The sequence below is a fragment of the Colletotrichum orchidophilum genome (genome assembly GCF_001831195.1).
Source record: "Colletotrichum orchidophilum strain IMI 309357 chromosome Unknown Scaffold_108.1, whole genome shotgun sequence".
Taxonomy (NCBI): domain Eukaryota; kingdom Fungi; phylum Ascomycota; class Sordariomycetes; order Glomerellales; family Glomerellaceae; genus Colletotrichum; species Colletotrichum orchidophilum.
Window position 1 is genome coordinate 148,674 of NW_019173064.1, and position 23,879 is coordinate 172,552.

Here is a 23,879-nt window from a genome sequence, read left to right on the forward strand (position 1 = left end):
AGCTCGACCTTACTTTACGAGTCTAAGTACCATTCCATTTTGTTTTCAAACACCAAAAAATCCATAACAAAAGTGTCAATAGAATATTTCCCCCTTTCTCCATCTTAGAATGGGGAAGGCAGGTGCAGGTCAGGTGGTGATTCCCTCTCCTAGCTATGTTTCAACAGCCCTGTCGTCATGGGAAGTAGCAATTTGGGTCACTCCTGCCAAATAGAACCCTGTGAGTACTCTTCTCCTTTCACCCAATCTTCTCCATGGGCCATTACCCTTTTCTTCTTTCACAATTGATACGTATTCCACCCTCCTGAAGCAATGCGCATGATGCCAGCTTTCTCCATCCAGGCCTTCTACCAAAGGGAGGTGTCAACCACACCCAACAATGCTTTGAGAGATAGCATGATGCAACCGCCAGACGATGGTTTCACCCAAGCAGAAGTTGAGTCGGGTCAAAACCCCCTCGGCCGCCCCTGGAACCCGTCTGGAGAGTACTCAGAGGTGCATATTGGGCACATTCAGCCGGGCCCAAATCGCATCTGCTTCACCGGCCGCATCGTCAATTATGTGCCAGCTTTCCTCGTTTCCAAGGTTACTTACAGCCGCCCAGCACACCAGCTCATTGTCGTTGATGGCACCGGTGCCATTGCGGTATCATTGTCTGTTTTCTGTGAAATTCAAGCAGGATCAATGCTGATACCTTTGCACAGGTGAAGCTCGTTCCAATTGGGATTCCGGTATCTCTTCTTGTCATAGGACAGCTCGTCACCATCTGGGCCACTTGGGCGGGAATCACAGGAGGCTCAAACCATCTTCGAATTCCTTATGTTACCATGTATACGCCCATAAACCCTACAGAGGTGGGCACGAAGCAGTTCATCCAATTCCTTCCCGATACTGCCGAGAACCAAAGACTCTGTCGTACGCCCATCGAGTGCGATCGAGACCAGCAGGAGCCGAAACCACTCCCAGGCTTGATGACCCTTTGCCAGTACCTTAAGACAGGACACGATATTTCTGGGGCTCGAATCATTGTCTGCGTCAAAAGCGTTGGATCTCGAAGACGCATAATAACGCGAGACCTAGCACGAGAGGCAGAACTCATCGAAGTCACCGTTTGGGACGACACCGCCAGCTGCGTGTTGACTCTATGGGATGACAAGGCCGACTCAGCCAAATTCTGGAAGCCCAACGAGACCATTCTACTCTTTACGAGTCCGAAGTTTGTATCTCCACGTGACAGCAAGCCAACCCCGACAAACGCCGGCATCAGTTTAAGCTATAATACCCTGGTTGATGTCGATCCGGACTTCCAGGATGCCAAGTGGCTTCGACAGTGGGTGAAGAACAGAGTCAAGAAGGATACCGTGTGCGTGCCATTTCCAAAAGATATCTGGAATGCAAAAGAGGCCGTTTATGGACCAGTCCGGGCGCTCTTCACCCTGGCCGAGGTGGATGACTTCGCCCGCGCAGACCCGGCCAGTGACTTCACCGGCAAGCTGAACCTCGCCATACTTGGTACAGACCTACTGGGTCATAGTCGCAGAAAGATGCTTTGCTGTACGGAGTGGTAAGGAAGAGCCTCCTTTTTGAGTAGTGTCTGCGCACAGTAAAGGAGAAGGGTAACAAAGCTGACACATCTATCCGCTTTAGTTGTGGAGTTCCCCTATATGCAAACCAAACGTCCGCGACATGCAAAAACTGCCTGAAGGAGCGATCTCTGGTCCTTAACCCCCGAATCATGGGTATCCTGGCAGACGAGACGGGCTGCGTCGCGCAGGGGAAGCTTGTATGGAGTGACCAGGCCTGGAGTGAGCTCTTTTTCCCCGCCGTCGAGTCGAGCGATATGGCGAACCTGGAGCCCGAAGCAGCGGGCGACGCGAAGATATTTTTTCCCTCTACTTGTCCCGTCGCTTCTTGGACAGAACTCACCCTGAAGGACCCCAGTGGGCTCAGGATCTTGGAGGAGCAAATGCTGTACGCCCGTTTGACTTTGACATTCGGCTAGTCCCCATTTGTCGAGCGGCTATGTGTGCTTGGAGTTGAGTGGTGAAGGGTTCGTATTTTTCCAATAGTGGCTCGAAAGCGGGGGTTGCAGTTCTGTTTCGTCATGGTGTTGGTGGTGTAAAGTGGTGCTCACCTGGTGATGAGGGGTTAGGACGAGGGAACTCAGAGAACAAGGCCCGCGTAATGAGGAGAATATGAAAGGCGACAGATGCGGTGACGAACCTTTGCTTTAGATCAATCGTTGACTACTAGTAGCCTAGGTTGGTCCTCAGGTACTGAACTTGAGGATGTACGTTTTAAGAGCTGGTCCCGGTGAAAAGCAAAAGAGTGCTGAGTTCCGAATTCACCTTGATTCCTGGTTCCCGTCAATGAGCTTGGAGGCTCTCGTTCAGTCGAATGTACGTACGAGATTGTGGTTGGTTTGGTACATGTCCGTAATCCACGTTCAACTACACGTTCAAAAAGAAGTAGTACGTGACAGGGTCCTAAGCACTTCTGAGAGCTGACCAAAGAATGTCTGGGACACAAAAGGCCTGCCAACGTTCGTTCCAGAGCTTCGTATCACAAATGGCCTGGAAAGGTATGGTACTGCTGGGCCTTCAGGAAACAGGGTGAAGCAAAATCACAGGGATAGACAAGGCGAGAGGCAAGAGAGTGTGGTACAAGGCATGGATCCATTACTAAGATCATTGGCCGTTTGATTTGTGATAGTACAAGGGCGACACTTTCGTCGCCAAGTCATAAGAAGTTCGTGATGCATACTGTCATCCGCCACCGAGGCAGTCAATCTTTCGAGCGGGGATCTCCGTATATCCCCGTTCTGGTCCTCAAAATACAAAGCCATTTGTCGCCGAACCCGTTTCGTAGGAGAGATACCTGAAGCAAATAGTAACCTGTCCCCCATGCATGATGTGTTGTGTGTTTGTGTTGTAGTGTTTGTTGTTAAAGTTTGGAGGGCGAACAAGAAAAGCCGTGAAGTGAACATTGACTGCCTTGCCGAAATAGCGGTTATGAGAGTGGATGCACCCGAGGAAGAGACATCAGAGTCATATGATTAGTGCTTGTTGATCTTTTCGTCACCGTAGGCGGAAGAGCGACCACTCTCAGAAGACTCGGTCTTGGTGAGATCCTCGCCGTCTTCCTCGGAGGGGCCGTGTATGGACTCCTCAAAGACGGGCTCAGGCTCATTGACATCGAACTTGGTCTTGAAGGCGCCGATGTTATCGGCGAAGCCACTGCTGTTGGTGCGGCGGCGGGCATTGGTGAAGCGGAAGTCCTCGTCAATGACTTCCTCGCCGGCGTTGCCCCTGTAACATATTTTTGTAAGCGGTTGGACATTTCCAAGTAGGTTGTGCGTTGGCAGGAAACGGTGGTGCTTTAAAGTCGCCGAGAAGGGATATGTGTAAGTGGGGTAGAGGAGGCCCAAACATACCAATTGCTTCTGCCGCCGCCATTCTTCTTCACCTTCTTGGGGTCGACACCCTCGTGGCCATGCTTCGCAAAGTAGCGAGGCAAATGCTCCTGGGGAGAGGCAGTCCCGTCGGCCAGGCCAGCGTGGTCACGGTCATTGAACTTGTGAGATCGAGTCACTGAGACACGATGGATTAGTCAAAATTATCCCAAATGCAGCGAACCAAGAATTGGCGTGAGGGAATGAGATCCAGTAATAAACATTGATAGTCTAGGCGTTGTTGTTCATGTCGACAGCGAAACGGCGTACGGGCCGGAGATGATGAGGAACGACGACACGGAAAGGGTGGTGATGCAGAGCAGTGAAGAGCTTCGCAGTCATGGGAGGGGAAAGGGAGACACACTCTTGATGGAATTGGTGTTGATAAAGGTCGTTGTTAGCGTACAACGCGCTTGGAAGGGTTCAGTCAGAGCGGATTGAGGTTGTGGAGAATTGCTAGTGTTTGATGTTGGTCAGAATTGATCGTCCTTGATGAGTTGATTCGACGAATTGATGAACAACTTGATGGGTAGTGGTGATGTGAGAATGATGGAGGGGAGAGGGGGAAGATATGCAGATGAGGAGAGCTACTGAGGATGCTTTTAAAGGACGAAGGCTCGAGAGAAATGACAGCCTATCACATCACGCGATCATCAGATAGCTTGCCCAATGGGGGTGGCATAGCAAGGCGGAAGTATCGAGCAGGTCCGGAACTGCTGGGGTTCCTCTAGGAAAGTTGGATCGCGTGACTTGATGCAACGGATGGAGGGGCTGCTGCAAGGGAAGCACCGCAGGACGGCAGGAGGTGGACGAGGAGGGGGAAGGGAAAAGGGGGCCACTGGAGACTGGACCACGGGGGAACCGGCCGGCATGGACTGGGAGTGGCCGGGAGTGGAGATGGGCGTGGACTGACGCCAGACCAAACCTTCATTATGCCACCTTTTGTTGTCCCTCTCGCAGCATTGATGAATTGAAGACTAAAAGCTGCTGTCTCTGCTGGCCGGTGGGACCCCAACACCGCACAGCTCCACGCTCTACCTTTCATTTGCTGCTCTGTCCCGCTGAATTCAGTTGTTTGAGATTCTTTTGCTTGATAGGCTATGTAGACCGTCCAATTTTGCCTGTTTTTTCGATAAGAAAGCAGTGTGATATTGTCCGTTGGTCAAAGAACTCTCCCTCCTTCTCCTGACAGATTTCCTACTCTGACTGATTGACCACGGGAGCACAGTGACGCAAAGAGGCCCCACTCGGATCCGGGGTCTCAGGTACGAGCCCGCAGCTGGTACGGGTGGCCAGATTGCGGGGTAGTGGATACCTAAGTACCAACCGCCGCTAACTCGGTACATCATCCAGGCCACTATAATGCAGTGGCTGTCCAAGTACCGGAGCAGCACGAGACCAGTACCCACGAACCCCTGCCATCGAGCCATTTCGGGGCCGCAACTGACCCAAAACTGCCCATCGCCAGTGTCGTCTCACAGATTCACCCCGGCTTATTCCTTTTTGCCTCTCCATCAGTCGGCGTCGTCGTCGTTTGCGCAGCCGCTTCTTTCTCGTTTGTTGACATTCCCGCATCCCGTAAGGGTCTCAATTGTGCCATTCTGCTTCTTAGTTCCGAGGTCGGGACCTAACCCGACACGCGTGGCTGAGGCAGCTTCTTTGGTGCTTCTTTTGAAGCCTGGGCCAATGTAGCAGCTTCGCTAAGGTATTCTGACATAGCGGCTAGCTGTATTAACGGGGCACCTGATCATGCTCATGCTCGGTGACTGCCGCCCGTTTTCCACCTTCCACTTTCCAGGCTCCACGTCTCCTTGCTCTCCGTGGATTTTACCCAACACATTCTGCCTTGAAGACACCTCTCTGAAGCTCCGCAACGAGTGCTCAGCTCCAATTTGATGGGGAATGGGGATCCCTCATGGATCCTCTTCATCGTCAGCTGCCATGGCCTCGCTTCCGGACCTTGGATCCCAAGAAAATCCCGTCCCAACAAGTCTGAGATGCCGCTGCATCTCGCGGGGAATTGGCCGTATGACCTGGAATTCCGCGTTTCAATCTCGGTCCCCGAAACCCCTGGACAGGCCAAGCTCGTCAGGTCCGAGTCAATTGACCAATGGCCCCACCCGGCTCAGGCGGAGTGCTTTCTAGAGCTCTCTCCGACGCTCGACCCGCAGTGGGCCTCCCCCCGATCTCGCAGCACATCCCACGCCGAGGCCTGCTTCGACTCATCAACTACCTTATCTTCCAGCTTCAGACAAGATTGAATTCACAGCTTCAACGCGGCGCATAGATTGAAGAGCCCGTGAGCACCAGAGAGACCCTCTCTTCTGGCCATCTCCACCATTTGACAGCTTGTAGTGTACTCGTTAGCCCCCTGACTCGCACGAATCGGTTCCCCGCCGTCTGTGCACTCGGCACCACTCCTCTGATCTACCCTGCAGGCTGGTTGTCTCGACGGCGCGCTTGACGTGTCTCCCATCTACCTGCCGCATTACCATCAAGGCTGTCATCCCATTCGTCAGTTGATAACCGGCCGATAGGTGGCCGGGACCAGCTTCTAACGACCTCCGGCTCCGTCTGCCAGGCTTGACTACGTCTCGGCCTTATTTACTTTATCTGGTCCGGATCGACTGCCGTATCTATCTGGAGCTCTCTATCTTCTGCGGGCCAGATAATGTTATCAGCAAATGTGGATTTTACGGTCATGCTGACGGTTGCGGAATCGATGTTTCCAAGATTCCAGAGTCACGAAGGCCGAAATGGCAGGCGAATGGCAGGCGGTTTCGGATGGCTCGTCGTTCCGAACTGCCTCATTTACAGCGGGGTTCAGTCACTGTCGATGGACCACAACGCAAGCGGCCACGCCTCAGCTTCCCCACGGGTCCCGTGACCATCATGCTGTGATTACTTCCCCCTCTATTCCCCTCGTGTTGATCAGTCTCGACCCGGTATTGCTCGCGATTGTGTGAGTCAAGTCCGTTATCACGACAAATTGATATGAGGCTTCAAGTTTTTTTCTTCGAATAGCAACGAGATCTACGCGGCTGCGTCGTCGTGATTGGGTCATCGAGTCTTCGCTAAAAGCCCACGTCACAAGTGCGTACCTACCTTACTTGACTCATGATTTCGCCTTCCATATGCGCGAGCTCATCCGCGCGCAATCCCAATCCGCCAATCTATCAAGATTGTTGCCCTTGCCACGCATCGTTCGTGACAACTTTATCAAGGACAAGTCTCCAGATCCAGTGCTTTCTATTCGCCCCAGAGACGTCATTCGAGCTATTTGTCAGGAAATCAACTTTGGGGCAGTAAGTTTCGCGATCCTCTGTACCGAACGACCCAAGTTTTGCACTTCAGACCTTGACGACACGTTGCCTTTATTTCTCTACTCAGGGACTCTCCACCATCATCACCCATGGCTTGCATTGATAACTTTCGCATGCGCTTAGCTCAGCCATTTCAAGGTGGCGGTTATTTACAGACAAATCAGATTGAGGTTGTTTCTCACCCTTAAAGACTTAGACGCTCGTCGTCGTATTCGCAACCCCACCAGCCCTAGCTTGCGTCAGTGATATATACTATTGAAGTAGTGCATGAGTTTGGCGCAGCAAAGCGTCTGTAAATGGTCATTCCATTCTGTGGCCCAATCGCTAATTAAGCCAATCAAATTCTCCTCGTCGAGTAGACGCGCTGAGCCGCGATGCTTCCTGCTATCGATCTCAGACAAAAATAGTTCACTAAGACAAAAGCAAGGTATATAACATCTCATAGGTCCCAAGTACCTCTGCCGTCTTTTGTCCAAGACTTTGGCGGACTTCGCTTGCCAGTTTTCAAGTGTTGCGACGAGGGCAAGTGCACACTTCAACAGCGACAGAAGGCCTCTTTCGGTCCGAGTCTATGACTGTGCTTCTTTTCTGACAGCACGCGATGCCCTTCGTTGAGAGCAAGCCGCTTAAGAACTACTGAGGCATGAGCTCAAACTAAGCTCGACTTTTCGTAAGCAACCTCCAATTGCTGCTAGGCGCAGACATGTTCCGGTGTCTTTTCTGTTATTTTCCAACGACTTCAACACCGAACGTTATGTATGGGCGAAGCTTGAGGCCTAGCAATGTTGCAGATCCAACAGCTCAAGAAGTGTCTGCATTGATGTGGTATGAGATGCGGTTACAACTGCCAGCGGCTACGTGAGGTACGAGCAGAATTCACAATCTGTCTGAGACCGAAATGAGCCTTTCATAATGTCTAATACTGGATCATCGAAACCACCGTTGCTCCCGTAGTGGTGGTCAAGAATAGGTACTCTAGCCAAGTTCCAGCTGTAGTTACGTCTGACGAAACACAAATTCCATCACATCACCTTCAAGATGACAGATAATGGAGACGTGTGGATTTCAAGCTGACTGCAGCGCTTTCGAGATTTCTTCGAACGTTATTCATTCAAATTCGGTCAATAGAGCCAGGTTACAGTGCTGAATCATTCTATGAGTATCAACTCAATAAGCTGAAGTCTTGATATCAGATCTCAGGCAAAGCTATCATGGCATCTCATTCCAAGACACCTGTGCTGAGCTCGGTTGACATATGACCCAGTCGAAGCTGATGTTGAATTCCAGACCTTTATGGAATCATTTGATCTCTGTGGATCGATTGGAAAATTTTCCTCTACATCAGAATAAATGATTGTCTCGGGGATATTTCGACTCAGAAGGATAGAGGTAAGCCTGACCAAGAGCCGTCAAATCAAATTCGGGGTTCCCGACATACCGAGAAAACCTGACGTTCGATGCAGGGCAAACCAGTAAGAAGCAACGTGACATCCCGACCTTCGAATTACTCATCCATTGCACCGCACGAGACTGTACGCCTAGTATCTCAAGTACCACGCAGCAACCCGAAAGAACGCCATCGCTGGCATCGGAGGAGCCAAGCGGGCTACCCTTGCGGCAATGCTGTCTTGTTTCCCAATAAGGACATGTAGTGATCACCGAGAAAACATGCAAGCACTGTAATCAATCTTGAGCCAAAAAGGAACGAACAACGTGTCGGCAGCTGCCGATTATTGACACCTTATCCTCATCAATACGTCAAGTCTATATCCCTACAACGAGAATGGGGAGAGCAGACCACCCTTCATCCCATGCTGAGACCAGCATGGCCATAAAGCGCCACCTGTAAGTTGATGATTGTTCGTATAAGGTGTCAACGTAAGCCACACGCCAGAAACGAAAACCCAAAAAAACCTGTACTCAAGCTATCTCGGATTTTCTCAAACAATTCGCCACGAGCTGAGCAACCACGAAGTTCACGGCGCTTCACGCACATACCACAAAATTAATGAAGCATTGAAGAAACGATCTAGCCGCGTTCCTTCACAGCCACACGTTTCAGCACAAGCGCGCTTTCTCAGCTGGTCAAGCTCCAGTCTCTTGGAAAGCTTCTTTTTTTCTCTCAGTCATGTTTACTCACGCATAAATGAGGGAGGCTCAGATATCTCCAGGTCATGTGTACGACCGTCCCAACGGAGATTGGTCTCAAAAGCTTAAGATAATGTGAAAATTAGATCCAAAAGAGGGTACGGGATCGGCTCCGGGGAGCCAGTCACCTCGCACGTACTTCTTAGACTCCAAAAAAGAAATGAGGCTATAAATGTCGTTGTCGTCGAACAGGGTGCTGACGTGGGTCGATGCTGAGTAACATGCCGTTTCGAAACATCTCTCTATCAACGGGTCAACAGGGCTGAGGCAAGGCCGGTGAACACAAACGGCTTGCACTGCCGGTAAGGTAAGGCAAGGCAGACTAGGCTAGACAGATCTGAGAAAGGGGTCCAACAAGCCTGTTTCTTTTGATTTGACTTTTCTGGCTGCCGGCCGTTCTTGTCAACGGTTAAAGGATTTTATCCCGGTGAGCCAATTGTAGAAAAGCCCCCAAAAGCTTGGAACATGAACCTCCGCCCAAACTGGGTTGTTCCCACGAGGATTTCGGCAAAGCCGCGCACACCTTGGCCTCCAACTCGAACCCAGAAGAGGGAAAAACCTGTCATCCTTTGGACTACTCATCCCCTCAAAATCATTCATTCGTCCTTATGCAGTGAATAACCTGCACCCTTCCCCTCTCAGCCGTACCTTAGCATGGTGATATTTTTAAACGTAACCCATCTCTCAGCTAAACAAGGTTATCGGACCCAAGTAGAGACCGAACCCTCGCCAGTGGACACCGTCCCCCCTCTCTCTCGGTCATGCAGACCGAGAGGCTCTCCAGACCGAGGAGAAGAAACATGCCGGGGGCTCTGGAAGAATTTCCTCGTCATTGAGTTGCGGGGTTGCCTGTACTAGTCCCGAACTCTCAGAATCCCTTGAGAAAATCCGAAATGCGCAGTCTTTGGAGGATGGGAATCTCACGTGTCATTTCATATTCTGCTTCGACTATCCCCTAAAAGTTTCCATCCCCCATCCGAGCCCCCTCTCTTCCAACGAGCGTGTAAAAAAGACTAAATACCCCTCAACTGGCATATCGTGACATTCGAATGCGGGGAAAATTCTCCTCTCGGAATGGCCTCCCATCATCATCATCATCATCAAAGACGTGTGACAAAAAACTAACATGTCCCAGAAACGCCAGGTCAAAAACAAGATGAAGTCCGATACCTGCCAGCCCATGTTTGCCATCTAATAATAGAGCCAGAAATCTCAAGCACGCCGGGACCTGAAGCAAAGAAAAAGAAAGAAAAAAAAATGAACAGAGAATGAGAAATCAGGCGAACCTCCACATCCGTCAAGCCAGTCGGCCCATGTTCCATTCGTGCGTTTGACAGCCATCTCGTCGATTGCGCGTCCAAAATTTCCAGCATCCGATCTTTTGTTTTTTCCTTCTCGAAAATGAGTGGGATATTCGCGGCCCCTTATTTGCGTTTTCCCTCCCGCTCATTACCATTACTTCCCCCCCTTTTAAGCAGGTTTCACACTCAGAGGGTGTAAGTCTGCATATCCTGAAACATGAACAAGTTGTCCGCGAATTCCATCGCACCGGGGTGTGACGACATGCCCATGTGGGCGGCGGTCATTGTGTCGTAAGCCATTGCCGGCGCCGCAGGGTGTTGCGGCATATGTTGTTTTTGTTGCGCCCTCGCCTGCGCTCCCCGGAGCTTGAGAAACTCGGCATGAAGGGCAGAATAGGCCTGGCCGAGGGAGTCGTTCTTCTGCTTCTGATCGGAGAGCATGACCTCGAGGTCCTTTATGCGCTGGTCCTTGCGCTCGCGGTATGCTCTTTGTGAGGCTCTATTTTGTGCTCGGCGTCGCTGTTGGGCAATTGTGTAAGTCCACTGCTGCCCAAAAAAAAAAAAAAAAAGGTCCATTTCTGTGATACTGGCGGCGCTGATCCTGTGTTGTAGAAAGGTCTAAACTTACTGAGAGCACCGACGGGGGCGCATTTTTGTAGCGATTTTCACGCTTTCTCTTAGCCGGGCCTTTGGTTGTGCCAGGTTTGTCGTCCATGATGGGCTGAGGTGACGCTGTATCGCGAGAGGAGCTCATTGGGCTAGGATAAATGTTGTGGTCGGTGCCATTGAAGTCGTTCACAAATGTCATGTCAAACTAGGACACGCATTGGTCAATTGAAACTCTTTTTGTATGACAGAGGCGTCAACTCACAGTTGATATGATGGGACTTGTAGACTCAGATGAGCTGGTCGTGTCCAAGTACTGCTCTGTCTCGTCATAGACGTAAGGCGCCTCCATATCCAAGAAAGCGTCCATGTCGTCGTACATGTTGAGTGGCAGTGAGTGATCCATGTGTAATGATTGGGCGTCAATGAGAACAGGCATAAGAGTGTGTGGTGTATGAGGCGGGAGGCGGGTCGATTTGACGTTGTCTTGAGGTCAACGGGCTGTCAAGTCTGGGCGAAGAATGGATGATATATACGAGAAAGCAAACGGTCAACGCCTCGTCTGGAAGGGTATGTCTGGAAGGTGATGTGTAATGCGAACTAAGCTACACCATGATGCTTTGCAACCGGGCTAAGAGGAAATATATATGGCGCGACGCATGCGAGAGAGACGCACCACACAAAGCTAGGACAGGGTGCTGGCACGTCAAGACTCGGGCAAACTAGTAGGGCAGAAGCTACATGCACATGTGTGAAAGCAGTGTCCTCTGGTTCGTAAGTACGTAAGTAAGCAAAATTTCGACAGACATTGTCAGGACCACGATGTACATACCGGCAACGCAACAATCCAATGGGCCCAGGGTCGATTGGACCCCAGATAGCGCAGCTCGTGGGCTGCTTAGGTGCATAGCAGTCCCTCTCACACCCACCCTGTTCCTGGTCCACGATGGTGTTCTGGGTAATATGATGGGGAGCCAAGAGCGAAAGAAGAATCGCCGCCGCCGCCATTCTGGGCCTGGTCGAAGAGCTTGACCCGGGTGGAGGGGTGGTGCGGGCAAGGATGGGAATGGAGACCCGCTGCTGTTTCTTTTGCATCTGCCATGGACCCGCTTCGAATGGACTGTGATGTTGCAAGGGGCCCCAGTCAGACGGAGCTAGATTCGACGGGGCAGGACGGGAGACGGTGCGCAAAGACGGAGGTGAGGGGTCGAGTAAGCCGACGCGGTGCCGTTAAGCTTTGGCCCTGCCGCCGTTGCATGATGCTGAGCCTTCTCGACCACGACGACGTGTTGGCAAGTTGGGATAAATCTGCGTGTTCGCGTTCTCATTCTGACGAGTCGAAAATTCAGACGACAGGTTTACGAAAGCATCGGCGCAGCCAGATCCAGCCTCTTCGTCTGGTCTGCTGGAGTTTTCTTGATCCTAGCTTCAGCGACAAGAAATAGGAAGAGTTGGAAAGGCAAACGTTCGTGGTCTCGCCTCTTCCGTCTCTTCTTCGGTGTAGACGATGCCAAAGTTACCTTAGACTCGCTTCTTCGGTGCCAATGAATCATGCTCTCTGCGAGTCGCCAGCAATACCGCATGGCCAACGGTCCTGAGACTCTGAATGACAGGCCCATGACTTGCTGAGTTAACTAGTCTGTCCAGGATGCAGAAGATGCAAGTCGTGGCTGTCGCTGGAGCCACAAAGTGGTCTCTGGTCTCGTCGACGTCCTTCAAGACGGAGGAAGGGGGAGGGGGAAGGGTGTGGCAAGGCGCGGGGGCTGCTGCCGAGCGTTGGAGTCGCAATCCCGCCTTTTGGGATCCGTTTCTTAGCAGCGAAGCTTTATTCTGGATAGACTTCTTGCTTGAGAAGGGCGGAGCCCAAATTGGATCTGAGCTGGGGGGGCAGCACAGTAAGGGCGTATGCATAACGCGGCAGCAGCTTGATGCATGCCGTTCTTTCGCCGTTCTCCGGGGGATCTCGAAGATGAGATGCGCAGTACGTCAGATGCCCGTATTGGGTCGGCTGCTAGGGACAGGACGACATACTCCGAGATTGGATGCAGCGGTGTTTGGTTCATGACATGTCAAGTTGTTGACGGTGGCGGTTGTAGCACGCTTCGACTTGCCTTGTTGCCAATGGTCCTCCTAGTGGGCGTTCGGCCCGGCCACAACCGGCGCAGACTCGGGGCTGCGAGTTGTCGTCGGGTTCCAGCAAGAAGCAGTGCCCAAGCAGTATGACGAAAGTGATGACTACGTTGCGCACCCTTCACATGCTTGCGAATCCCACAAACTTGGTAAGTGTTTCCAATGCTACTCAAGCCCAAGAAGAGGCCGTCTGCGTTTGCTGTTTTTCCCGTATGATAGTCGTTACGAACCACACCTGCCATTAATGGCATGCAGGACAACGGCACATTCACCGCGTGAGTGCAGCTATTGCAGGGGATCGTTGCCTTGCCGGGCTGGCCCGGTCCCAGAACCGAAAGCCAAGGGACTCCGCAGTGCCAACAATAGAAGCCTCCGCGAGTTCTGCTTGCGAACAAATGGGCACCTTGTGTCAAAAGTTGATGGTAGTTATTAAAGGTGTTCCCAATAGACTTTTTTCTTCCTACTCGGTCGTAGGCCGGAGCTAGGGTAAGCCTCGAGGTAGCTAGAAATCCTACACTAGGACAAAAGAGAGATGCTGGTGGGATCCCGTACGCAAACCCCAACTCAATTTCCGCCAGGACGGCCAATCCCATCCGTTTCTCATTTCTTCTTAGTAGAGGGGGCAGAGTTTACTGATATGTACTGAGGAACCTTGTGTCGGTGTTGCGAAGCTGTGTTTTGGCCTGGGGCCCTTAGCTTGCCGGGATGCTTGATAAAGTGGCGTGGAACACGCGACGGGAAGAGAATAAGAGGGGGGAGCAGAAGTAGCATGGGAATGTGGACTTCTCCAATTTCCCCTGTTTCCTGTATGAGTGGCCTCTCGATCTGGGGTTGCCTGTCGTGTACGAGCCCGAGCAGGTCGCGGTTGGCCTAGGGGTACTGATTCTGCAGCATTGGCATATTGGCATATTGCAACTTATGGAAACTTTGTGCTCTCTCATCCGCCCATGTCTAGTGTGATTCCCATGGGCAGACGTTTGGATACTATGTTATTCCTTGTTCTTGTATTATCCGTACAATGTACGGTTCTCCATCTGATAAGCGGTGGTCCCGTCAGAAGTTTTTGGGACAGTGCTGACAGACCTATATCGCCCCCACCGCAGCTACAACTCAACCATCTGAGGCTTGGGCGGTGTTTTGCATCGTATCGCGTAAGCGATCAAAGTCGTCCAGAGAGGATGGAAACGTTTCCTTTCTCCTTGTAGAAATTGTAAACTAGACCCTGAGGAAAGTCAGACACTGAAAATGAATAAACTGCGCATTGGTTGGCATTCAACGGCACATTTTGTGTGTGATGTGACCTGCTTAGTGGAATTCCGCTACACTAGCGGGCGTTCCCTCCAGAGACAAACGTTTTCTACCTGCACCGTTTCCAACTGCAGATCGCCGTTATCCCAACCTTGGCTATCTGTCTTGAGAGGTGAAATGAAGAGATTTGAGTCGATAGACAGCGCCATACTTTGCTGTGTGACATGTTCTGATCTGACGCTTCTCGCAAGCCGTCGCAGCCACTTCCAAATAACCTTAAGGTGAGGCGGCCGGAGATCAGCGTTCCTCTTACTCCCCGGATCCGAATCCTGCCGCCCGCAGCCCGTGCCCCCGGGTGGAACTCCACACCGGAACCCCCGAAAACGTCCTTCAACACCTCGCCATGAGTTGAAGTCCGCTTCCCAGCCGGAAATAGCAGGCGATTGTGACAATTTTTGGCAACAGGAGGATGCCAAATAGTTTGCCGTTCGTCGCATGACTTCTGCAAGATTTGATCGATTAGTTTCGCCACGGGCCGGTTGCTGTCCCCAAGATCAGGCAGCCATAAATCGTCCCTGTTCAAGCCCACTCGACCCCATTCTCCGCTCCCGAGTTCAGCGGAGGTGCGGGGTCCTACTGCGTGGTTGTATTATTCTTGGTATTATTTCGATCCCCAGTCCTCCACGCCTTTACGAACGTGCCAATCACAAGCTCAAATTTGTTTTGTCATGCTGCAGCTGCTAGCGCTACCCGCGTCCCCATATCTCATGGAACCATACTTACAGGGGATTCAGGCGTTGTAGTACCCCATCATGGGCAATGGATCGCGATTATCAGTGACTTGACGACCCCAATGTTTTACTGGTTTGTTCGGTCTCGACTAAGAACAGCGTAATCCTTGCTCAAGAGACCGAGACTCGAACCGGAGAGCTGAAGTGTTTTGGCGAACATATGAGGCTGGGATTCGGCAGAGTTGAGTCTATTTTAAAAGCTGCCGGCCCACCTTTGCGACAGAGCTAAGTAAATTCGCTGAGCAAAAGACCGCATTCGCGGGTATTGAGGCAATTCATTATCCCCATGGCCCCCTCCTGTAGACCCCGGGCGAGTGACAGGACCAAAAATTTGATTTGGATTTCGTGGTCTCGCTCATCTATCCATGCATATGTCTTTCAACTCGGTTTTCGCCCGCAACACGTGTGGGCTAGCGTCTAATGTAACGGGAAACCGCTAGCTGGGCGGAACTCCGTATGAAACGTCGGGCCCAATCTTAGTCGAGTCTGTAGCCATACAGGAGGTTGCTGTAGAAGAATGCTTTCAGGCTGAACCAACGACTAGCCCCCTCGAGTGCTTTTCTGCCAATCAACTGCAGTTGCCTGCTTCTTCAAGAGCTGACTAGGGCGGTGCCAGCTTGAGAGTATTGTACCTCGGGTGGTCATAAAAGAGAACGAATCGTTTGACTTGATGGAATATGTTTTGTCCTGGTGGTAAGCAGAAGGTGAGGGGGGGCAGAGTCACTTGCGAATCCAGGCACTTGGTTGAAGCCCTCGCTCTTCGTGGCGTGCATAAGCCACGTGCCACGACAGGCCCGATAAGGAGAAAGAATAAAGCCGGGGGAACATGGCAGGATAAGTGCCAACCCCCAAGATAAGATGCTGCGTTTCGAAGGTCGGAAGGTGATGGATACCGGCAGGACCTTGCAGGACCTTGCGAGCTTTCTCCGCCTTCGAGCGATCTTCGCTCTTGGAAAAGGCACGTCACAATGGCCATATGCCCATTCGACCGTCTCACGGCATGGAGTGGGCCTGGATAAACTGCCATACTCTGGGCAACTTGCGGGATTTTGGGAATCATGCCCTCAAACCCAGTCTCCATGAAAAGACACCATGTCTCGTTTCGTTGGAACTGAAGAATGATATTAGCAATTGCCGTGATACTAACTGTAATGTAGGTAGCAGTCCCTATTTGAAGGAGAATAAACGTCGTCTATACTCGGATAACCCATAGAAGTCTATGCACAAGCGCTATTCCAAGTTCAAGATGTGGCATAATTTGGAAGTCCTTCATCTTTGCACTGTGGTAGAACAAGGTGAACAGTGGCGTAAGGATCACCGTTTTGCGTCGAAATTTCGAAATTTGGAAGAAAAGACTCGTATAGGGGAGGCGTTGGGGGGAGACCACATGACATTTTCCCACTCTGGATTAGGCAGAAGGAATCTTTGCAAGTTCGTCTCGAAACTTCTTGCGCAGTGTCCAGGTCGTTGAACCGTTGGTTGGTGACTGGCAGCGTTTCCTTCGCTCACCAAAACTCCATTTTCCCACCTCAGTACAACTATTTTCCGAAAAGGGTAATTTTTGTACCCCTGACACTGGAGTTGCTGGGATGAGCATGCAGGGGACTGGACCTGTGAGCTGCGTTACCGGTATGCCAAGCCGCTATCATTCGTCCACGCAATTGGCGACAACATGTTTTGGATCCGAACGATGTTCTGGGCCATGGCCTCGGGTTCGACAATCAGTTCTCTGAGACCAGCAGAACCATGGTCTTGAACAATCTAAGCCGTTCACAGCAATGCTGTGCTCGATCAAAAATTAACCTGTCATCGTGGACAGGGGTGAGAGACTGTGCAGGACGGTGTTGGCTTCCACCTCTCAGTCTAGGCCTAGCCCGGCCCCCAATATGGGACAAGCACCCGTTCAACAGTGTGTAGCAGATTTGGTTGTCTGCACCTTGATGCTAGGAGTGCAATGAGTTTGCCATGACTGAATTGAGATTTATTGGGTCCATGGCTGGCTTCCAAGCCCCTCGCTTTGTTTGCCATCTTTCAAGATTGGCGGTGGCTCTTACAATTACAGCAGTCGGTATTCACTGCGCTGGATGCGATGATGCCGCTGGATTTGACCTAGACGATGTATCGTGTGGCACATGGCGACTGTCGTGGTATTTCTCCGTCCGCATACGCACCCCAGTCAAGAATCCTTTGATACAATCATGGAAATGCAGTAAGAACCCATTGCCTACCTATTTTCAGTTCACATCTGCGGACCCATATAATCGATGGGAAAAGGTCCCTGTCGATGGATGAATGTAGCAGAAGCCACCGCAAGTCTCCGTGGGCCAAGTCCTAGCCCTATGCAGGATGTTTGCGGGCGCAAGACAAAGGGACCATCGCTGTCTCCTGCCTTGCCGATATACTAATATCTCCTCCGATATGGGATCCTGATGCCCTAGCGAAACCTCGAGCGAGGCGAGGGAAGCGTCGATGGGGCGTTACAACTGTTCAAGTGGGCACATATCCATCGTGCTAGAGCTTTTGAAGTCCTGCCTCGGCCTGAGAGACACCGGGGCCGAAGCCAATCTTCCTGCTCATGTCGATTGCCTGCTGGAAACGCTTCCTTGCATCCTCCTTCTTTCCCAGAAGGGCGGCAATATCACCCATGTTGGTTAATGCTACAGCGCAAGCTTCGTCGCACTCTTCGGTTCGGTCCTCTCCATTCACATCCTTTGAGTGTGAGTAAGCATTGCTAGCCCAGTTCCTCGCAGCCTCCAAGAGCCCGGCTCGGTCTGTCGGCATGTCAGGACTGACTATGGCGTCGGAAATTGCAGGGGCGTTTGGAATGGCATCCAGCGGGGTTTGAAGAGGATGCTGGGCAAATGCCGCAGCCAGATTGTTCACTGGAGAGTGCGTCAGTACGATTTTCGAAATACACTCGAAGATGAGCCTAGGGTTCAGGAACATACTGATTGTTACTCGGTGACAAGGGCTGGCACAAAGTCGCAATGCCTGGAACAACAGAGGCACTGCCAGGTGGAAGTGAGATTTAGTCTCGTAGTGTTGGGCGAGGGCTATTGACCCCGGTCAGTAAATTGGAAGCAGGCACAAGTTAGGATGTGTAATGGGAGACCTACACTCCATGGCACCGCCGATTTCCTCTGGGCTCATCCAGGGACCTTCATCTTCCTTGACACCCTCCTTATGGCGTCGTCTTGATTCTGCCAGTGCTGTTTCGACGGCCCACGTCAGGCGAGCCTGAGCGTTTTCCGGCTCCATAACATGCTCGTCCGAATAGAGGGCACCAAGCTTAGTGCTAGTTCCGACGGCTTTAGCCAGAAGACGAGTGCGCTTGCGCCACAGGTTTTCGACAACCTTTTCTTCGCCATTCTCTGCAATTACTGGACGTTGATTATCCGACAGAGGCTTTACGGCAGGCGGCTTCCCTGACTTGTCTACTGTTCCATCTGCAACGGAGTTCTCAATCCATTCCACCCACTTGAGGCAGTCTCTGAGAACAGAATCCAAAACAGTTATGGCTCCCTGGTAATTTTCGATCTTTTCGAGCCAGGCTGCCGTTTGAATCCTTATGCCCAGGACATCATCAGAGAACGGGTCTAGCTGGAGCTCATTGCACTGCTCAAGTGCCTGCTTGTAGTACTTCCTCGCGAGGTTCGCATCGGGGCTGATATTTGTGTAGTAAAGGGCTCGGCGAAGAGACTTGGCGATGGGCTTGGGATACTTCGTAAATTGGCGGGCCATGAAGTAGTCGAAGTATAGCTTGACGATGTAGATGGAAACACCAGCTAAACCAGCAAGACTGAAGTATTTGGGTCAGCTTGGCAACTTAGACACGGCGACAACTTTGGATGCTCACATTGCTAGAGCTAATACAAGCTCTTCTGGGCTTTCCCTGAACATCCTCTTGATGCCCCTCGGTGTCATGGAAGTCAAAAGCGAGGGGAAGGACAATGCCCTCCAGAGCTGACGCGCGGAAGGTGGCGATGGTGGTGGCGGAGGAGAGGGATTGTTCTTCTTGGAGCCATTATAAGAGGGTTGTGAAGTACTCTGCTGTCTCGATTGGGCATGTCTGCACACACTTGAGGTGTTCCAAGATGCACTTGCTCGTAACGCTGTTGCAGACGTTGCGGGCGACCTGGCGACTTGGCGAAGTCCCAGTTTGTTAAGTGCCCGACATGCCGCAATGCGCGACACTGCCATAGTCGTCATCAATTGATGGGCGGATGTGAAAACAATTTCTGGAGTACGACGAAATGGCGCGGTATGGACAAAGCTCGTGGGTTGGAGCAGTGGTGGATGACTATACTCAGGCGGCTGTCAAGTGACGTATCGATCAAAAATCAATTAGAGTTTCAACTGCACCGTGGTCGGCAAGTCTGGAGCTCTTGCTAATGTGGGTCCAAGCTCATCGTTGCGCAGCGAATCAGACGACCGCAGTTACTCCGAGGCTCAGCCAGCAATGTCGCAAGTGCCCCCCCACCCGGATCGTGGGGAAGAGCTGCGGCATCAGAGGGGCAAATACCGACCTTCCTTCTCCCCGCCATCATCCATTTTGTGTAATAACTACAAGTATTCTTGACCATCGCATTTACGCTCCCTAGCCTTATAGACCCGAAGCTACACACCGACTCGTACACAAGCAGCGACAAGCCAGATGGCTGGAAAGTTTGAGCCCAAGAACCCCGTCAACCTGGCGCCTCCGAAGGATGACCCCATCACCCTTGAGGAGTTGGCCAAGGCCGATGGTAAGCCGATATGTTTTCATCTTCATTTCTTTCCTTCCTTGTTTTCTAGTAGTACACTCTCAGTGTGAAAGTCATGAGGAATCGTACTGTTTGTTGAAGCGGAGGACAAGAGGTATCTAGGCATCCTGGTTGGAAGTATTTCCCATTCAGATGTTCATGAACGCAAGTCTGTGTTTGTGAACATAGCCGTAGCTCGTGCAATTTCTCGGACCCCTGGTCTCGAAGGTGTTCCTATGTTTTCCCTGGTCTTCACATGCAACTGTCTTGCCATCATTCCTAATCCACTGCGATGATCCTGACAACATCACAGGCTCAGACCCCACTGGAAAGACATACGTAGCTATCAAGGTAAGAAAGCAATCACTTTGTATCGAGACCCATCTAACAGTGGATTATCTAGGGCATCGTGTATGATGTGACAGGTAACAAGGCATACCAAGCGGGAGGATCCTACAACGGTAATCAAAACATTCATATCAGTCCAGAGTTTATCATTACTAACAACCCTATAGTTTTCGCTGGAAAGGACGCCTCTCGTGCTCTCGGCAAAACCTCAACAAAGGCCGAGGACGTCAGCGCCGACTGGCAGGATCTTCCTGACAAGGAGAAGGGTGTTCTCAACGATTGGATCACCTTCTTTTCCAAGCGCTACAGCGTTGTTGGCCGCGTCGCTGGCGCAACCAACTTTGAATGAAGTTTACCCAAGGCTCAATTGTGAAGTGCGAGCCAAAGGGGAAATGTGTTTGGGGGAAGTGGGATGTCAAAGGTTTCCGTCAATCGGGCGTGAGACGTCGTCATGAGCGAGCGTAGACGTAAAATATGAACTGAGACTACCTTGCGCCAATGACACCACACCGAAATGCAAAAGTACATGTGAGGTGACTCTGATTGATTTGTGTCCAGCATCCCCTGGCTCTCACTGGTGTGTAGCTCATCTGTTGCTGAGCTTGTGTTCCCATGCCAGCCTGATTGAGCCTTCATCGCCCATGGGAAGGCTTAATGTAAAGCTGACTTGTACCTGAGGAAGTGTGCGGAGAGAAACATTCCTCATCCGCTGTTCAGCATATGTTGAGTTGTGTACTGCATGCATCGTTCATAGGCGATGCCACCGGTCTTGCATGACGCTGCGGCACGGTCCCGGGCGCGGTTCCCCTCCATCGACAATAGGAGTTTTCGCCCAATTGCACATGGGAACCTCTTAACCCGACTCAACAACAGTCAATTTGCGGTCAACGGTTCACATTGAACACGAAAATATGTGTGTGAGTGGAATTGGCCATAAATACGGTCGTCGAACAAGTGACAAATGACGTGTCTGGGAGTCTCAGCAGATACCTAGCCATGATCATCATCTTGCGTTTCAGCTCCAGATCTCCTTTCTTTGACTTGGCCTGCAGAAAGATGATTGCTTGGGTAGTATCCCAAGTTTCGTTTCGTAGGGCCTGCTTAATAACTGTTCTCCCGTTGTACGACATACCTTGCAGATGTTTTCGCCCACCATGCTCACCCGCTCAACTTGAACCCGATACCTCAGAATTGGGGACCTGAAAACCGGCTGTCCCTATTGAAAACGTGATGAGATGATTTCTGTTCTCGGCGGAGAGTGATGAATGACTACTGACGGGCAGCGCGAGTCCGAAGGTTCGGTAAAGAACTTGCTTGACGTACCTTAGGTCTTGCAATATTGAGTTCAACAGCCTAAGATCTGGCCTTTGACAATCTGTCTGAATTTTACCGATTTGAAATAACACTCCGGAGTGTGATAGAGAGCACCGTCATGAGAAATAATCCTTGGTGGTACGCGAGGCTCAAGCTAAGTGCAGAGAGAGAGAGAGAGAGAGAGTCACCACCATATTCTTGTTGTCTGCTTCTTTAGTCCAATAAAACTTATGACCATCTATCAGGGAATTAAGTGGAAACAAGTGATTGTAGAACCGCCCCGGAGTGGATTTCGGAGTCTTATTCTGGACTTTTCGTAATAATCAAAACACAGAAAGACCATAGCGATGCCATTTCTCATGTCACTCCGTTCCAAGATACATCATGCATAAGCCCGTGCAAAACTTTGCAATTCCTACGGGAATCGAGATACACGTACCATAAATTCCTGGGCCGCTCAACATCCTGCTAAAACGGGGAATTGCTGCCATCCAACCAATCTAAGTAGAAAGGGAGCAAAGAGGACAACTATGCAAAGCGTCGCCACCAGATCCTTTTCCTTCTTCCATTTTCCCCGCATATCAACAAATGAAAGCCTTTTGTGATAGCCAATAACCTTTGCGATCTATACATAGGAAATTGTTGCCGAAAATATAGTTGCTGTGTGAACAGTTTGGCGTGCATATAAAGGCCAGAGAACCCGGACGTAACCCAATGAACAACCCCCACGCCACTCTCCGAGACAGTAGAACTTGGGACTATCTTCCCTGGCGTGCAAGGGTGCTTCCAACCTGGATGCGGCTGGATCAACTCAATGACGACGTTGCTGGCCGCCAACGAACTCCTACCGGCGGTGCTTGGCGGCGAAATGCGGGTGCCCCTGATCCTGCCAGGCCAAGATGCAGTTATCGCACGGGACGCTCTGCTGCCACGAGTTGCGAAGAACCTTGACACCAAAGCACTGGTGGCTTGGGTCGTTGCGGGCGAAGTGACAATACGACTTGAGTCGTAAAACGGAGTGGTTGCAGGTGAAGAGGAATTCCTCCCAGTCACACATCTTGAGATGGAGTGTTGGTGAGGGTATTGAACACGTCTACAGTTTCAATTGCTCGTAAGTAGCAACTGAAATTCTACTTTAGCTCCTTCGAATATGTTAGGATTACAATAGAACGTTTGTATACGTACAGGTCGACTGTCTGACCTTTCTAAAGGGCTGTCCTACGACGGAGAGTACTTGAAGAAAACGTGTTGTGTTGCGGGCCTCAATGGCTCGATCAGGCCTGTCAAAAGAGTCGTGATATGAAAGAAGTCAATAAGGTGACGGGAGGTTAATCTAATGAGGAGCTCATCGATTTTCCTCGGGTAAGTTCGCTCAATCTTATATACATCTCATCCTAGCGCTTCATGGTATCGGTGGCAGCCGTCTCTGCCATGCTTATTCGAAAACCGATCTGCACCTGGACGTAAAGGGCTCGCTGGAGGGCATTGAGAAATATGGGTACATGGCACACTGTGCGTGTGTTGCTGCCATATTGGCGGCATGCAATGTCGAGATGCTTGTTCGCGCGGATGGCTAGGTCGAACGTGGAGTGGTGGAGGCAAGGTCACTCATTATTTACTCTTTGCGAGCTCCAACAGTTACCCTACGGAGACTAGTCTCGGACTAGAGAGAATATGGATCATGTATGCCGGAAGAGAAGCTGCATCCGCTGTCCGGGCGGAAGATGAGAATGCAGGAACTACCTCATTTCTCGGCACGAGGTGCTTCGAAGCCTGCCTCGGGCCTTAAGGTGACGGTGATATCACAAAGGCGCCACTCAGCCAGATACACTGTTGAAACATTTGTGTAGCTAAACAACTCGACCTTCCTGAGCATGGTATTCAATCCATATGAGTCCTGGCTTAGCATTATGCGTCCGTGAACCTGTTTTCGACGCTCTGGATTTCGCGATGGAGAACGATCATCCGGATCCCTGCCGGGCCATGCCGTGAAGACGCAGTGCTTTTAACTTTGTTATGCAATGTTTGCTATCCTCAGACCGGACAGCCCCTATCGTCGCCATTCTCTTGTCAACCTCAGGAGACCGGACACTCATGTTTTTTCCTCCTAAATTCCCGTCAAGTTCGTCTCTCATTTGAACGTAGTGTGACATGATAAACGTCAAAATTTCTGACGGCGCAGAGCGTGATACCTGTGCCACCCAATCAGTCTAGGCCGTCGGCTCGGAATCCAAGTAACTTGCATCTTGCGGAGCGGCCCGATAGGCGGGTTTAAGTAAGCTGAGGTGTACGCTCGCTCCTTGGCATAGAGCAAACATCAAATATCCGTCTGCGAGACGGGCGAGCCAACGTGTGAATCCGAAGATACGGCCGAACGATTTCCTTGAAGGAGAGTCCTAGAACGGCATTGTACTGGAGACGTAAGGAGACTGTCAAGCCGCGCGGCGCACAAAGTGAAGGTTCATATTGTGGGGGGG

The 23,879-nt window shown here is 51.2% G+C and overlaps 9 protein-coding genes across 9 annotated transcripts; 3 read left to right on the top strand and 6 right to left on the bottom strand.

Moving 5' to 3' along the window:
- Nucleotides 1-312: 312 nt before the first annotated feature.
- On the top strand, nt 313-2,002 carry CORC01_10715 (uncharacterized protein; the record flags this gene model as incomplete). The annotated part of the gene is made up of 3 exons (XM_022622342.1): nt 313-645; nt 705-1,564; nt 1,648-2,002. 3 exons carry the CDS (start codon nt 313-315, stop codon nt 2,000-2,002), a joined length of 1,548 nt encoding a protein of 515 aa, XP_022471187.1.
- A 1,053-nt stretch (nt 2,003-3,055) lies between these two features.
- On the bottom strand, nt 3,056-4,881 carry CORC01_10716 (uncharacterized protein; the record flags this gene model as incomplete). Its single annotated transcript, XM_022622343.1, has 3 exons — nt 3,056-3,308; nt 3,434-3,590; nt 4,779-4,881. The coding sequence occupies 3 exons, from the start codon at nt 4,879-4,881 to the stop codon at nt 3,056-3,058; spliced, it is 513 nt and encodes a 170-aa protein (XP_022471188.1).
- Nucleotides 4,882-10,409: 5,528 nt separating this feature from the next.
- Nucleotides 10,410-11,211, bottom strand: CORC01_10717 (bZIP transcription factor; the record flags this gene model as incomplete). Its single annotated transcript, XM_022622344.1, has 3 exons — nt 10,410-10,742; nt 10,852-11,037; nt 11,095-11,211. 3 exons carry the CDS (start codon nt 11,209-11,211, stop codon nt 10,410-10,412), a joined length of 636 nt encoding a protein of 211 aa, XP_022471189.1.
- Nucleotides 11,212-11,429: 218 nt separating this feature from the next.
- CORC01_10718 (uncharacterized protein) lies at nt 11,430-11,924 on the bottom strand (the record flags this gene model as incomplete). The annotated part of the gene is made up of 1 exon (XM_022622345.1): nt 11,430-11,924. One exon carries the CDS (start codon nt 11,922-11,924, stop codon nt 11,430-11,432), a length of 495 nt encoding a protein of 164 aa, XP_022471190.1.
- Nucleotides 11,925-12,350: 426 nt separating this feature from the next.
- On the bottom strand, nt 12,351-12,740 carry CORC01_10719 (uncharacterized protein; the record flags this gene model as incomplete). The annotated part of the gene is made up of 1 exon (XM_022622346.1): nt 12,351-12,740. One exon carries the CDS (start codon nt 12,738-12,740, stop codon nt 12,351-12,353), a length of 390 nt encoding a protein of 129 aa, XP_022471191.1.
- A 463-nt stretch (nt 12,741-13,203) lies between these two features.
- Nucleotides 13,204-13,392, top strand: CORC01_10720 (uncharacterized protein; the record flags this gene model as incomplete). Its single annotated transcript, XM_022622347.1, has 1 exon — nt 13,204-13,392. One exon carries the CDS (start codon nt 13,204-13,206, stop codon nt 13,390-13,392), a length of 189 nt encoding a protein of 62 aa, XP_022471192.1.
- Nucleotides 13,393-17,509: 4,117 nt separating this feature from the next.
- CORC01_10721 (TPR domain-containing protein) lies at nt 17,510-18,922 on the bottom strand (the record flags this gene model as incomplete). Its single annotated transcript, XM_022622348.1, has 4 exons — nt 17,510-17,880; nt 17,947-18,051; nt 18,115-18,797; nt 18,855-18,922. The coding sequence occupies 4 exons, from the start codon at nt 18,920-18,922 to the stop codon at nt 17,510-17,512; spliced, it is 1,227 nt and encodes a 408-aa protein (XP_022471193.1).
- Nucleotides 18,923-19,652: 730 nt separating this feature from the next.
- CORC01_10722 (cytochrome b5-like Heme/Steroid binding domain-containing protein) lies at nt 19,653-20,437 on the top strand (the record flags this gene model as incomplete). Its single annotated transcript, XM_022622349.1, has 4 exons — nt 19,653-19,743; nt 20,054-20,091; nt 20,144-20,201; nt 20,256-20,437. The coding sequence occupies 4 exons, from the start codon at nt 19,653-19,655 to the stop codon at nt 20,435-20,437; spliced, it is 369 nt and encodes a 122-aa protein (XP_022471194.1).
- A 1,809-nt stretch (nt 20,438-22,246) lies between these two features.
- On the bottom strand, nt 22,247-22,459 carry CORC01_10723 (uncharacterized protein; the record flags this gene model as incomplete). Its single annotated transcript, XM_022622350.1, has 1 exon — nt 22,247-22,459. One exon carries the CDS (start codon nt 22,457-22,459, stop codon nt 22,247-22,249), a length of 213 nt encoding a protein of 70 aa, XP_022471195.1.
- Nucleotides 22,460-23,879: the final 1,420 nt, after the last annotated feature.